This window comes from Lethenteron reissneri, chromosome 25 (genome assembly GCF_015708825.2).
Source record: "Lethenteron reissneri isolate LAM-NWPU_2019-01 chromosome 25, ASM1570882v1, whole genome shotgun sequence".
NCBI classification, from domain to species: Eukaryota; Metazoa; Chordata; class Hyperoartia; order Petromyzontiformes; family Petromyzontidae; genus Lethenteron; species Lethenteron reissneri.
This window is the reverse complement of record NC_083803.1, coordinates 10377096-10392248: the sequence shown is the minus strand read 5'-3', so window position 1 is coordinate 10392248 and position 15153 is coordinate 10377096. Positions and strand designations below refer to the sequence as shown.

The window sequence follows — 15153 nt, the reverse complement described above, 5'->3', positions numbered from 1 at the left end:
TTCATTGAACAAGGCCATGCAGTGCAATATTTATTTCACCGTCCATATCTCCAAAACTGCATATTCAAACGTACACGTGATAACTCGACAGAACTCGCATATGGTTTAGGAGATACATTACAGTTCAGGACATATCATATAACACCTACATTAGGTGATGAGGTGCACGACCCATTCACATTGTAGGTGCACATATCTCAATAGAAATTACACAGGCAGAATAACAATACACTCGGTGGAGGGGGGATAAAAATAAATGTCTAGAGGTACACATTGTTGTAAAGCATAACCTTTAAACATTTAAGTGACCTATAAGGCATTTTAGAATTGATCAAATGCAGTATAGTACCCAGCATTTTGAGGATTTCACATCTGGCAACAATCAAGTGAAAATTGAGATACACCTCTTTTACAAATTGCTGCTGCTTCAAAAAACGGAAGAAAACACACCAAATAATTTGTTTAAGTAATTCAAGCCATTTGTCTTGCACTGACACATAATTAAGGATCAAATAAAAATTATTGTTCATTGCTTAAATATTTTGGATTCTACCATCATGATTTTAGCCCTTGCCAAACAATTCCGGAAGGCCTCCCCTGTTGCTCATGGGGGCTCTTGGTCAGCCAGGGTTGACTATGATAGGTTCACATATCATTCACGATTTACGTTAGTCTTGGTCATAACCACTGTGCCACCGATTACAAAACATACTGTTTATGCAATGCAATAACAGTATGCATTGCATAAACAGTATAGTTATGCATTGCATAATGATACATTAATTCTGCAAAACTATTTATTTATACATTACATGGACCAAGACAAATCAACAAATACATTGAAAAACATGTTATATGAATTCAACAAACGTGTTCCTGGGATTTGTATATTTGTATTTATTCAGGTGTATAAGATAACCCTTCAGTGAGAGGCATCAGGAAGGCTTGTACTCGGCAGGCAGGTGGATTTCTGGCAGCAAATTGCAGCTGGTGATGATGTCCATCTTGTCGCGGATGCTGTGTAGGTTGTCCAGGGCTTGGTGCAGGCTGTTTGACGCCTCTATGATGACCACCTGTGAGTCGCCCAGCCGCTGCGTGGTGTTGCGCACGTCCCTGGCGGCCGTGGTGTATGCCTTGCGCACCATCTCGGCCACGTCACCCCGCAGACGCGCATTGCTTTCTCGGAGCTTCAGTTGCAGCAGCGTGTTGTAACTCCTCGTCCCCGGTGGCCGGGAGATTTGCGCGGGCACTTCTGTCTCGCCGCAGATCTCCACCCTCCCGGGTCTCCTCTCCACAGTCAACGATGAGATGGCACCTTGCCCTGTCAGCGAGGTCAGGTCCTCGTGTTGTATCAGACCGTTGTTATGGGCAGCTTTCACCTCTTCTTCTGCTTCCTCCCCTTCATCCTCGTCCGTTTCGGAAGCCTCTCCTGTGACCAGCACGCATGCGCTGGGTTCTGCTGATACTGAAGTGGTACACACCTCCTCATCTGAGTCGGTCTCCGAGGCCTCCCCCTCCACAACCGTTTGGTACTTGCTGGATGCCATGGCCCTGTGCCCTCATGAACAACAACACTTTTATTACAGAATGATAATTTAGCTGCCATGAAATAAGCACTCGTTTACTGTACTAAAAAAATATATTCACAGCCATGGTTCAATCAAAGAGTATTAACAACTGCCACCATATGATTATAACATACAATAGATTAAGAAATATGAATCATTTACACACCACTTACTCAAATTTGTTTTATAAAGTGTATGAAATTTGGTCACACGTGAGAGGCTCTACACACAGAACTTAGTCATGGTAGAGCAGAACTTTTAAAATTGCAAAAGTACATCTACCCATTGAGCACTAAGCATAAGGTATATTTTAGTATTTTCAAGCGTAGCAAATGCACGAAAATGGGCATTGCTCAGGCACTCATTCTCCCAAAAATGTTTATAATCAATGGGACATTGAATGAGAAACCTCTCCTTATACAATAAAGTATTGCCATAATAATCTTAATATGGTTGAATGATTAATCAGATGGACCTCATCTGGTAACGTCTTAGAAGGAACTTATCTGGCTGCATAATCAAATAGCCCGTTATCTGGTCACATCTCAGTGGGGCCTCACCTGGTTAAATAATCATAGCCCATCAACAGGTCAGAGGGACCTCCCCTGCTTGAATAATCATATAACCTGTCAACCGGTGACATCTGTGGGACCTCGCCTGGTTCAATTATTATATAGCCCGTCAACCGGTCAGAGGGACCTCACCTGGTTGAATAATTAATTATATAACCTGTCAACCAGTCATCTCAGTGGGCCATCACCTGGTTGAATAATCATATAAGCCCCTCACCGGTCACATCTCAAAGGGACCTCACCTGTTTGAATAATCATATAGCCCCTCACCTGGTTGAATAATCATATAAGCCCCTCACCGGTCACATCTCAAAGGGATCTCACCTGTTTGAATAATCATATAGCCCCTCACCTGGTTGAATAATCATATAACCTGTCAACCGGTCACATCTCAGTGTGATCTCACCTGGTTGAATTATCATTAAGCCCGTCAACCGGTCACATCTCAGTGTGATCTCACCTGGTTGAATTATCATTAAGCCCGTCAACCGGTCACATCTCAGTGTGATCTCACCTGGTTGAATTATCATTAAGCCCGTCAACCGGTCACATCTCAGTGTGATCTCACCTGGTTGAATTATCATTAAGCCCGTCAACCGGTCACATCTCAGTGTGATCTCACCTGGTTGAATTATCATTAAGCCCGTCAACCGGTCACATCTCAGTGTGATCTCACCTGGTTGAATTCAGGTCCACAAAGTCGCCGCGTTCCACTCACTCCGTGGCCGCCACGCCTGAAAGTTGCCTGGCTTAAAACTCGCAAGCAGCAGATCGACACGGTCTAGCCGTCATCGTTATAATTGTCACCATGAATGACCAGAGGCAAGCATAGTTGTTATAATTGCCGCTGGTGATTGTTGTTGTTGTTGTGATTGTATCGCTCGCGACCGTCACTTGCTCGCACCGCGGGAAGGGGCCGGTCACGTGAATGGCGTCAGCTGCTACGGGATCCCGTGAGGGAGCGGGCGGCGGCTTTTTCCTTTTCCGCCTCCGAGGCATCCGTTTTACAAACGCGTTTTTAAAATAAAAACTTTGTTTTTTAAATAAAAACTTTGTTTTTGTATCGGTTGCGGACAGCACCGCGAAGCTTGTTGTTGTTGTTTTTACCGCTAAGAGATATGGGACCGTGGGAGAGTTTAACTTGCGGTCCGTCTACAGACACGTACGCTTATTATGCACAACGCTTCGGGATGTAATAGTCACTGTGTAACAATTATTGTTTGTTCCTGGGTAGTAAGTGTTATTTTCTAATTGGTTATGCCTCAAAAGTACAGAAAATGGTTATTATTCCCCACAAACTTTGCTTTTGTGACCAGGATAGTGATATTTTGAAATGTACCTATTTTCAATGCGAAAACGTGTGCAAGTTCTGGTCACAAAAGCAAAATTTGTTTGGGATGAATAACAGCTATTGTATGTACTTTTGAGGTATAAGCAATTAGAAAATAACACTAACCATTAGCAAAAATTGTGTTACATAATGGAATCAAAGTTCGGGTTGTTTAGCCGAGCGAACTTGTTTCTGCATCGTGGGACCTCCCTGGCCAGTATCAAAATGTAAGAATAGGTTTTATTTTATTTTACTTTTATTAATTATATTTTTTTACCTACGTGACTTTACCGAAAAAACCTAAGAATAAGAATAGGTTTGTTAACTAATAGGGTTTTCCCCCTTTTTTCTTGCAACAAAACTGATACCTTTTGCAAGGAATTATGCTTACATTAACCACAATACTTGCAGTCAAATGCATACAAAAAACAATACTCTGATAATTCTAGATTTGAAGCTTTCGTGACTGCAATGATTCATATTCTTAGGTTTTTTCGGTTAAGTCACGTAGGTAAAAACATGCAAAAGTAAAATAAAATAATTTTTATTTTATTTTACTTTTATTTTATTTTACTTTTTCATGTTTTTACCTACGTGACTTTACCGAAAAAACCTAAGAATATAACACTGATAATTTGTGCATTGTCTTTGAAACTGATTGGTCCACACCAGAGACAGCTTTCTTTAGAGCCTAGTCTCACATGGTGTTGGACCAGATGACACCAAAAGGCACAATTTCAAGGACAGTGCATACATTATCAGAGTTGTGTTTTTGTTTGCATTCCGACTGCAGGTATTGTGGTCAATGCAAACATGACTCTTTGTAAAAAAAAGGTGTCAGTTTTGTTGCCAGATAAAAGGGTAAAAAACCAAGTATCATTGTGCTACTGGCAAAGGAGGTTCCAATGGTGTAAGTACGTGTGGTTAACGCAGACATTATTGCTTTCACAATGTTTATGTTAGGTGTTTTAACATCTTAACACCTGTTCTTGGTTCTTTCGGTAAAGTCACGTAGAAGGGAAACAATAAAATAATAAAAAATATCAAACAATACAATTCTCACGACGTTTCGACTGCAACACAAGCAATCGTCATCAGGTGTGAAATCCACAGCTGTTCTCGCTGTGGAACGTCGTGAGAATTTTTATTGTTTGATATTTGTTTTATTTTATCATTATTTCCCTTCTACGTGACTTTAAATAAACGAAACATGTTTACACGATCTCACCCGTAAAAAAAAATCTTATGGAATAACATTGGTCGCGAAAGCCTGCGTGTTAAACCTGAAACCTTAACGTCACCTCGTATAACATCTCACCTGTGTTATAAGTTATATTGTCAACAAAATAAAAAATCTTAAAAACGAAACTTAAAAGAATACGGAGTAATTAAACCTCTGGTCTGGCATCGCGTGGGGGGGACCCGGTCACGTCCGGGTTGGTGCGTCTCCGTCTCACGCGTTCACCCCCCTAACTAAAGCGCCGTCAATATAAACTTACACTTGTGATTTTAAACATTTACTAGTAACTCTTGCGATGGCTGCACGGCTTAACTGGGCTGTTTTTGTTCGTGTTTAGTGCGTTTTTGAGGACTTAAGGCCGGTAAGGCCTAGTTCGCAAGTGCGTGACCGACCTCGACTGGATCGGCAGCCGGCAACGAAGCCTCAAACCCGGCCAGAGGCGGCGAGGAGCGACCACCTCTCCCACCACATCTCGGTCTCCTTACACCATGCGTACGTGTTGTCGATTGTTTATATGTATTTCTACCTTGGTATTCTTTGTTGGTTTGTAATGCTGAATACTTGTCCTTTGTGTTTTTATTAGAACGTCAACCTAAAAGTTATAAGATGCCAACATTTTAAAAATCTATAATAGAGCTTTTTGGGTTAGGTCGGTCGCGAAAGCCTACGTGCTAAACAGATTTGTTTGATCACTAGCAAATGCATGTTTATACAGTACTATTATATACATTGTTCACTATCACAGAGAGCTGAATAATGGACGATGTATATAAGCCACACAAACTACGTAAGCAATGTGGACGTGTTCTACCACTGACCGTTTAGATCAAATACCATAATGCCCAGACTTTGAAGACGCTCTTCGTATGGCTAACGTGGAGCAACAACTATAATTTTACATTTAAGTGGCTGAGTCGTATAATTGTGTCAGGAGCGGCAGGCCAGCTAAATAAGAGACACGGTTTCGCCGCCAATGTTATTCACAGGAACATGGGGTGATGTTTTGCAAAAAATTGATTGGAGGAACAAAGGCAAACAAATAGAGAACTTATTAATCATCTCAGATTTTCTAGTTGTATAGTCATTATAACGTCAAATGGGAATGAATCACAGACAAGAGTAGAACATCTTCATGGAGAAGGCTGCAATGTTGGGCTGAAAGTAAATATTGGGAAAACAAAATTCACGTACAACAAGTTTGCTAAATAAGTAGAAACATTGTGAAGGGAACATGGCTGGAAAACAGCAACATAATGTGAACCAATGGCAGTTATTGAACTAGAACTGAGATCAATATAATGTGGGTTAATTTTAATGTTTTTGGAAATCTGGACTTGGTAATGAAAAGCAACATCCCAATGTGTCTGAAGGGGAAACATTTTAATCCGTGTTTATTTCCTGTATGAAATGGAGCAGAAACATGGTTATCGATAAAGAGGATGGAAAACAATCTCAAACGTACACAGAGGAGCGTGGAGAGATGCATGCTTATGATTACACTGAGAAAGAAAGAATACCACGGATTAGAGAACGATGCAGGTTAAAGGAATAAACTGGCGCTTAGGCAGGAGACGTCACCACTGTATATAGCCAGTGGGCAAGGATAACGAACCAGTGGTCAAAGGAGTGAGAGCACACGAGAAGAGATTGAGCATAAAATCAGCTCATGTGTAGGTGCTGGGTGAATTGTTGCATCGTGGAACCATGAAGGATGATGGTGACTTGTTGAGGCCTTTATCCGGCAGTGGATATAGCATAGTAGATCATGAATAAAAAAAATCTTAGACCTTTGACAAAAAGTCCAGCTTTTCTGCAGAAAGTGGGTCACTGAATGAATTTCTGAAAAGATTGTATCTTACGATGGTATCCCCATACACCACCTCACATTTTTCAAAATAAATGCATCAAATACAGACATGCGGAGAAAATTGATAAATTGTCTTTATGAAATTATTTGGTCGTTTAGAGTGTAAATAAAATAACCAGATTTCCCTGAATGTTATCATCTATGCCTCGGGTTTCCTGGATGGCTGCTGGCAGGGCTCCTCTCCACCCCAACAATAACTCTGTTAGTGGCTGCAGACTGTTACCACCAAAGTTCGGAAGACATCACAATCACCCCTAAGAGGTTGCAGTGTTTGAATACAGAAGGCTGAAACGGTTAATTTAAAATTGCTCTAACTTTTCAATTTGTGCTCTGATTAATATAATTCTGTTGCCAGAATATTCTTTAAATCTTAGAGAATATAAAAAACCCTTCACATTACTTATTATCTTGGCATGTTATTACATAAATAAGCAGAAAGCACTGAGTACAGGATTATAAAAAGAGTGAAAATGACAGCTGTCTCTTCAGAGGTATTATTCAACTCTGTGTTTTTTTGTTCAAATTACCCATTTTTATTTGATGGTGAGGATTGATTTTGATTTTATATACTCTAATATGTCACTGAGCCTAATTGTTTAATGCAACTGTACAATACAATTTTTAATAGACCAATGTTTTGGGAGGGCACCTATAACATTACATATGCAATACATTATCTCTCGGTAAGAAAAACACTTGCCAACATCTTATTCATTTGCTGTATTCTATTATCAGGCAGTATCATACAGTAAATATTACAGTATTTACAGGTAACGCTCATATTTTGCCACTAATGCCCAGGGCGCCTTTGTGAATAAGGGATAAGATACTCAGATTAACTTTAAAAAATAGTTGATTGTATGATCAACTATTTAGCACTGTTTTTTGTAACAGTGCTAAATGTATTTGCATGTACTTACGCAGACAGACTCATAAGCTACTACAGTAATTGTTAACATTCGAACACCACTAACAATTTGCATTTGTACTACATAAAAGTACAATTCCCATGGACAAGGGACATGTGACTTCCTTATTCTTTCGACACAAAATTGTGCAACTGTAACGTGGGAAAAGGTGCATTTAATACATGAGATGATTTTGTGAATAGTGTAGTTGATATGAGAATAGATGCGTTTTGCCTGTGTTATTATATTAAATGCAGTGCCCTATTAACCCATGCAGGGATTTTCATTGTATTGAAAATGTAAATAAACTTCTGGGATATTGCAAACCAATATCAGTTATTGGTTTCCATGTGCCCTGAGTAAATTTTTTGGTAAATGTTATGCTACAATCTCCTTAATATTACACATAGCATGTAATAATGTAAAGCATTAGTGTGTATCTGTGGATCACTGTAATTGAAGTATTGCTGTGTGATGAGTTTACTGCCTAATGGTGTATTGGTATATGCATGGATTATTGTTGGATAAGTATGTTATTACTGCGTGGTATTAATGGTAATATTACCATGTCCCTCCAAATAACAAACTGCATGGATTTATATTCCACTATTCTATTCTAGCGTATGGCAGCAATATATTCAGGAGCTAAATGCCAATGTCAGGTCTGCTCTCCACGAGGGAGCTTCAGGAGAGGGCTTGTTGTTTTGCTGTTCCTCCATTGAATTAGCGGATATGACAGTGGTTTAATATATAGTCCATAGTTTGGATTGCATGACCACAGTTAAATTGTGGCCTCTTTTTCCATCTCAAATTCTGGATGTCCGTGTTCTTATAATTCTGTTTGTCAGCATTCTTTTGTATCTGGGTGAGATATTAGGATGGTGATGGTGTCATCCCAGAAGGGGTATCAGGACTTGAGGTACATTGTTAAGGTCTTGGATGATAGGTAGGTTGTCGTTGTGAAAAAAAGGTATGAACTCCTTTTCAGCTAGCATGTCTGTGGATATTTATTGGCAGAATATTCGCGAGAACAGGGATCCAGGGAATTAAGTGTCTATTTCAGTGTTGGTAATGATGCGCATTCCATAATGCATCGAGCAGTTTTATGTGTGAGCTCCCGGACCAGGCTGGAGCACAATAGCCTGCCACTAAGTAGTGATTGGTCAGAAGTTTGCAGCACATCGGCTGAAGCGCCTCCGGTCGTTTAGGCAAGTTTCTGTAGCAGTGTGATTCTTCTTTTGGTCTTCTCACAGATCTGTTTAATGTGGGGCTTGAAGGTCAGGCTTCTATCCATGCTAACCCCTAGATATCTATCTAGGAGTAGGATCACAGAAGGACACATCAAGGGTGACATCTGCTGCATGATTGTTCAGCTGGAAAGCATTTGTGGGTGGCTTTGGAAAGATTTGGTCAGTCTCCAGTGATGGAAATGTCTCCAAAACGTTAGATCAGCTGTATTGGCAATGTTCTCGAGCTTTATACCCTGTACAGCAAGGACTATGTTATCTACAGATATGAACTTGTTAGATGATGCCTATGGCAGGCCACATATATTTACTGGACATCAGTGAAGAGCTTCATAGCTCATCAGAGTCCACCAGTCCTAATCAAGATTCTGATATATGTTAAATAGTGGCGGTGCTCTTAATGAGCCTTGAGGGACGCCATTGTTCATTATTCTCTTGTGTATGTGTTTACCAGAGAGGTGTACCCTGAAAGTACGGTTGCTGAGCATCGTGCGATAGTACAACGTTTGATAATTTTGGCCAATTTCAGCAGTAGGCCATGACGTCAAGCAGTTTATAGGCAGAAGAGAGGTCACTCATTGCTGTACCAGTTATCTGATGATGCTGGAAACCAGCTTCTATGAGGATGATGAAGGCAACTATCTGTTTGCAGCAGCTAAAGCCAGTTCGAAATCCTGCTTATTCGGGAGGCAGTTGGGAATCGATAGTGGGAGAAAGTCTGGCAAGAATGGCACGTTCCATCAGCGTGGAGGGAAAAGGGATATTGGCTTGTAGCTGGAGGGATTTCTTGGTTTCAGAATGGCGATGACTTTAGCTCGCTTGAATTCTCTTGGGATTGTATCTGCCCTGTGTATGACGGTGAAGAGGTTTGCAAGCCATTGTCCATAAATTCCACTCAGCAGATGTCATGGAGGCAATTATTTAATCAGAGGCTTAATGAGCCAACTTAAGTCATGCCATGGTAGAACATTAGCGAAGTCAGGGCACGGTCACAGAAATAATTTCCAAACCTCCCACTGATATGTTTTTTAAAATACCCCACGGGGATTTAAGGGTTTTGTGTACTTTTGACTTTCATGTCATCACGCTACAATGATCAAAGCGGATTGGTTTTTAAACCTCAGGCCATTGGAGGCTGTTTGTTTCTGTGTCGGTTTTTTGCTGAATAAATGCCAGTACCTTTATCCTTGTTAGCAGAAATTATAGTGCAGGTTATACTTTATAGGATGCTTGGGCAGTCATGGACAAAATGACAAACATTTTAGTGAAAGTTGGTCAGTTAAGTCCTGTGGCTTACATACTCTAGGTGCCACAACTGTCCTGTGTTTCTTTTTAAAATGAATATTTGCATGCATGTCCCCAAATTGCTAGCAAAGGATGAAAGCTAAGTATTGGATTACTTTGCTTGGCTGTTGGCTGGTTTATATCAAATGGTCAGAGAGGAATACAACAACAATTTACATAGCACCATAAATAAATAAAAATATGCTGAAGAAATGATTCAGGATTTTCGTTTTAAGACCCTGATTTGAGCATACAAGTCACAATTTCATGATGACACTAATTACATATTGGCTCAAAATTAATTTATCAATTAGCTATTCAAAATGGATTAAAACACTTGTAACCAGGACAAACATTTAAAATGTCATTATAGATATACATATGATTATAATGCACTTATTCCCTTCCAGCTGTGGACATGCAGCAGTTGTGCCCTGGCATCTACTGCGGGCGACGCCAGCTCGGCGGAAATGATACATACAGTGAATGTGGCGTGAGTATTCGTCTCTCTGTTATTATTGTAAAGATAAATGCACATGTTAATCTGCACATCTCTACATTAAACTTTGCTTTCATTTTGTAATACAGGAATACTTTGACAAACGCGGTTTCATGTATACACGGTTTATTATTTGTAAACCAATTTACCAACCGCGGTCTGGAAATTTGAGTATCCGCTGGTAAGCACGGGTCCGCAACACGCCTTTACGTGTTGATCGGCTGCAGTTGTCTTCAGTGCCACGGCTGTTCGTCTCTTTTGTTGTGTGTGCTGTAATTCTCGCAGTGCATAGACAGCGTCGCACCGCAACCACATTCACGTTTACCTTTCCCATTCCGAGATATCGGCAAATTGCAGCGTGGGTCCTGCTCACCGTTGAATCTTGGAACGCTCAAGCAGGTCACGTAAATTTTATTTAGAGGCAGAGCGCCGTTATTTTAAAATACATTGTACTGTACTCACCGCAGAGAACTGTAGCAACATGACCACACTCTGATAGCTGGCACCAAACTGTGCCACACGCCCTCCTGCATGGCCTTGTAGGAGCCTCTAATAAAATAATTTTATCGGCACATCTTCAGGTTGGAAGACGTACCGATAAAGTTATTTTATTTAAGTTTTTCTTCAGAATCCGTTCTGATAACGTATATGTACGCCTGGCCACTCATCTGTCATTGATGCCCCAGAAGTAGAGAGGGAGGGTGGGGTGAGGAGGGTGGGCTGAACCCCTTCTAACTACCCCTTGCCCCATCATCTCACTGTCATCATCGTCATCATCATCGTTAATATTAAAGGTAATGTAATGTTTATTTATGTTTTATTATGTTATTGTGTAATGTACTGTGTTTAGTTAATAAACAAGCAAGTTAAGCTATGATTTGTCTACCACGGTATTTTCCAGAAACCTAATCCATGTGGTTGGTGAGGAATTGCTGTATACTTATGGCACACAATTAAGAATTGCATTTTAAGAATTTTTTTTTTATCGTGGTGTTTTGATTTGCACTTCATGAGAGTGATTGCACGGCTGTTTTGATCTAGGCGTGCCCTCGGGGCGAGAGGCCGGACAAGGACAAGTTTTGTCAACGCTGCGAGGAATCTCCAAACCTTTATGACTGGCTGTACCTCGGCTTTATGGCCATGCTTCCCCTCATCCTGCACTGGTTCTTCATCGAGTGGTACTCGCGGAGGAAGAGGTGTGCACGGTGCCCATATGGTTGCTGTCACAAAGCAGCTGCTGATGTTTTTTTATCATAAGATCACGAGTGTCCAAATCCCAAGCTGGCTAATATGTTGTCGAATGTGTCACACGTGATTATTCATGATTTGCTGCTTATAGATGTATGTGGGCTTTCTGATGAGCCCTCTTTTATTGTTTATAAACATTTTTTTATGTTTTGTAATGTTTGCAAGATTACCATTTATATGTACCGAAGTTATGATTAAATAGGTACAATTATACATTCATGCCCAGCCATATGTTAATGTCCAACGGTTATGGCTGCATATTCATGGAATAACAGTTAAGTAACAAAAGGCTTGTATTATATTCTCTTCTTGTTTTCCTTTTAACTGTTGAAAGTGATAATAAAATTAAGTTGGAATTATTTAAATTCCTAAATTTTAACTCTTTGATCCAATAAACTATTTTCATGTAAGTCCCTTTATCACAAAGCTGCATTTCTATTCGTATTAAAAACGAATGAAATTTTTTTTTTGGCTAAAATTATCCTGAAGTGTTCATGCTGTTCCAAACACTCGTCTGTGCAGTGAAGAGAACACCCATTATCTTTCCAGCGATGCCCATTTGTCAGCAAGTGACCCTCTCGCTGCGTGCAGTGCGCTGCTGCTGCACTTTTCCGCAGTGTTGGAGTGCAGCGCGGCTGCCGTGGTGACGGTGCTGCTCAGTGACCCGTTGGGCTCTTTTCACGTGCGCTCATGCCGCTCGCACATGCTCTCCGACTGGTACACCATGCTGTTCAACCCCAGCCCCGACTACATCCACACCATCCACTGCACGCAGGAGGCAGTGTTTCCCCTGTGAGTAAGCGGTCTCATCACCAGATGACACCGCTGCGCACAATTATCCTTCTCCGGGATGACTGCACGAGTCGTGCTGTTATGCTGCTTCAAAAATGTGCGCAGCCAGGGATTACATTTTCCTTTTGTTGATGTAATCGGTTATTCTGGTATACGAAAGACATTTTCATTTCAAAAGGTTGCATTTTGCCATGGGCTTACGGATACCATTATCAGAACATGAAACGTCAGCGTTAAACTAGATTGTGTGCTAGCATTTGTTCTTTTTGATATAGTGTGCATTGCTCTGGATAGGTTTGCATGCTTGGTCAACGGAATAGCCTGCATGTAAACCAGGCTGTGATGTAAAAAAAAAAACAATTATTATGGGATGCATATATCTCATCTACTTAGCTATTAATTCTGTTTAGTTTTGTGAGTTGTTTGCTTGTTATGCAGGGCCTGTCAATAACTGTCTCTGCTGTGCGCACAGGTACACAATCGTGTTCATTTACTACGCATTCTGCCTGGTGCTCATGATGGTGGTGCGGCCGTTCCTGGTGAAGCGCCTTGCCGGCAGCCTGGGCAAGGCGGATCGCTTCCAAAGCATCTATGCCGCGCTCTACTTTCTCCCCATCCTCACTCTCGTGCAGGCTGTGTCTGCCGGCTTGCTCTGTGAGGGCCCAGTCCTGTCCCCTTTGTACAGAGCACATAAACGCCTTGACTTTACTGATCTTCACTTGTTTTCACATTACATTAAAAGTGTTACAGTTTGTCCAGATTGTATCTTCTTCTTCAATTATTATGAATTAAATTAGCAATAGTACCCAAGAACAAATACAAAATATGCACCATATTTGTGTTAACACCGCTGCAGACACATATTATAGGTTAATTTATAGTATATAATGCGCTAACATTTCAGGTAGTGGCCCTTTTAAACTTCTTTACGTTTGGGGCTTTAGTCTATTGCATAGTTTTCCATTGTGGGTGTTAATGGTGAATGTATTTAATATTTTATTCTCATGGTTTTGTGATGTTATTTACAAGTTCAAATTAAGCATGGTCACACGATAAATAGATTATTTTAAAATAACAATGTAATGCCTTTGTCTTCAATTACAGATTTTGCCTTCCCATTCATTCTACTGGTGTTTTCAATTGTGACGTGTGCTGTATACTTTGCATTAATGAAAATCGTGGTAAGTGTATTTTTATTTATCACCGCAATTAGTGGAAGAGCAGTCAATATGTAAAATTGTGTTGTGCAATTAAATGCGTTACTTTTATTTGGTAGTTTTTTTATGGTAAAATGTTACTGTGTTCATTGGAATTTAATTAGTCTGAAAATGGAGAAATTTGGAAAATACAATCCAGCAGAGGGCACTATGTGTGCCTGTGCGAATAAGCTGTGCTTATGTAATCAAGTACACCATCTTGCAGTAATTTAACATGGGAGCCTCCCAACATTTTGTGTTAACATATAGCAGCAGCTACGGGACTTATACAGTCAACAGTTATGATATCCGATAAAGTATTTGCACACAGATTAGGTCACAACTTGGCAATGTTATAAAAAAGTGTGTTTTTGTTTTGTTTACCTCCCTTCCCTTTCATAGAACATTCAAACGTTGTTCTCCAACAAGCGAAACCTGATAGTGTTGCTGAGCCACTGGGTGGTGCACACTTATGGCATCATCTCGATCACCCGCCTGGAAAGCCTGAAGAGTGATCTACCCATGCTGGCACTTGTGCCAGGACCAGCTCTCTTTTACCTGCTCACCGCTAAGTTCACTGACCCAGAGCGGATCCACTCGGAGCTCAATGCGGGTTGAGGTTGTACATGCACTCTGGTAATGCATGTGCAGATGCCGCCAATCTTACACGAGAGGTTGTACAAAATATTGTGCTGCTGACAGCACTCACATTGGTTTATTTTTTACATTTTTAGAAGTTAAATTGTTTTCTTCATCTATTTTACTGAGAATTGTAATGGTGAGAGAAAATATCACTGCTAGTATATGTTTTGCCGTGCAGTTATCACACCAGGTAGCAAGATAAGTAGGTAGTGGAGCAGCGAATAGCTTGAACACTATCTTTATTAGCCATATTGCATGCTGGCCTTGGTTGTCAGAGGCAGCTAGGAGATTCAGTGTTAACAGAAGGGGGAATGGTTATGCATTGGACAGCACAATGAACGTGTATATTGAAAAATCTGGGCCAGCACATTTGGCAAATATGGGTGTTTAAATTCGTTTAAATGACGAGACCGAAAGGTGATAAAGATTGTTGGTATGCCAGGCTCAGTCTGCATTGATTCTTCTTGTGTCCTGCATGAGCATTTCTCAGAATGACCAAGGTGAGCAGCATAGTCTGACAAAAAACTGTGTATAAACCCCTTTGTGTACATCCTTCATAAAGAGAGAATGTGTGATTTATGTTAAAATGGAGATGCTATAATTTCTTGAATCAATGTTGAAATATGATTTGCTTGCAAAACCTGAACTCAATGGAATAAGTTATGTATGCTTTTTTGGTGTAATTATATTTATTGTTGCTTGTAATATTGTAGAGGTGTACAATATGTCATGATGTAAAATAAAATGAACAAGAACAAGT

The 15153-nt window shown here is 40.4% G+C and overlaps 2 protein-coding genes across 5 annotated transcripts; one reads left to right on the top strand and one right to left on the bottom strand.

The window, feature by feature from the left end:
• BLOC1S3 (biogenesis of lysosomal organelles complex 1 subunit 3) lies at positions 1-3085 on the bottom strand. Of its 3 annotated transcripts, none has more exons than XM_061559246.1 (2): positions 2817-3085; positions 1-1574 (listed from the first exon to the last, which is right to left on the bottom strand). In XM_061559246.1, exon 2 carries the CDS (start codon positions 1545-1547, stop codon positions 936-938), a length of 612 nt encoding a protein of 203 aa, XP_061415230.1. In that variant the 5' UTR covers positions 1548-1574; positions 2817-3085; the 3' UTR covers positions 1-935. The 3 variants fall into 3 exon arrangements, with proteins under 3 accessions (XP_061415230.1, XP_061415229.1, XP_061415228.1); XM_061559245.1 differs by having other exon boundaries at positions 1-1558; XM_061559244.1 differs by having other exon boundaries at positions 1-1551; positions 2817-3084.
• Positions 3086-4874: 1789 nt separating this feature from the next.
• On the top strand, positions 4875-15152 carry JKAMP (JNK1/MAPK8 associated membrane protein). Of its 2 annotated transcripts, none has more exons than XM_061559241.1 (8): positions 4875-4910; positions 5048-5202; positions 10427-10509; positions 11557-11711; positions 12355-12555; positions 13028-13209; positions 13660-13736; positions 14154-15152. In XM_061559241.1, the coding sequence occupies exons 2-8, from the start codon at positions 5199-5201 to the stop codon at positions 14367-14369; spliced, it is 918 nt and encodes a 305-aa protein (XP_061415225.1). In that variant the 5' UTR covers positions 4875-4910; positions 5048-5198; the 3' UTR covers positions 14370-15152. The 2 variants fall into 2 exon arrangements, with proteins under 2 accessions (XP_061415225.1, XP_061415227.1); XM_061559243.1 differs by having other exon boundaries at positions 4881-4906.
• Position 15153: the final 1 nt, after the last annotated feature.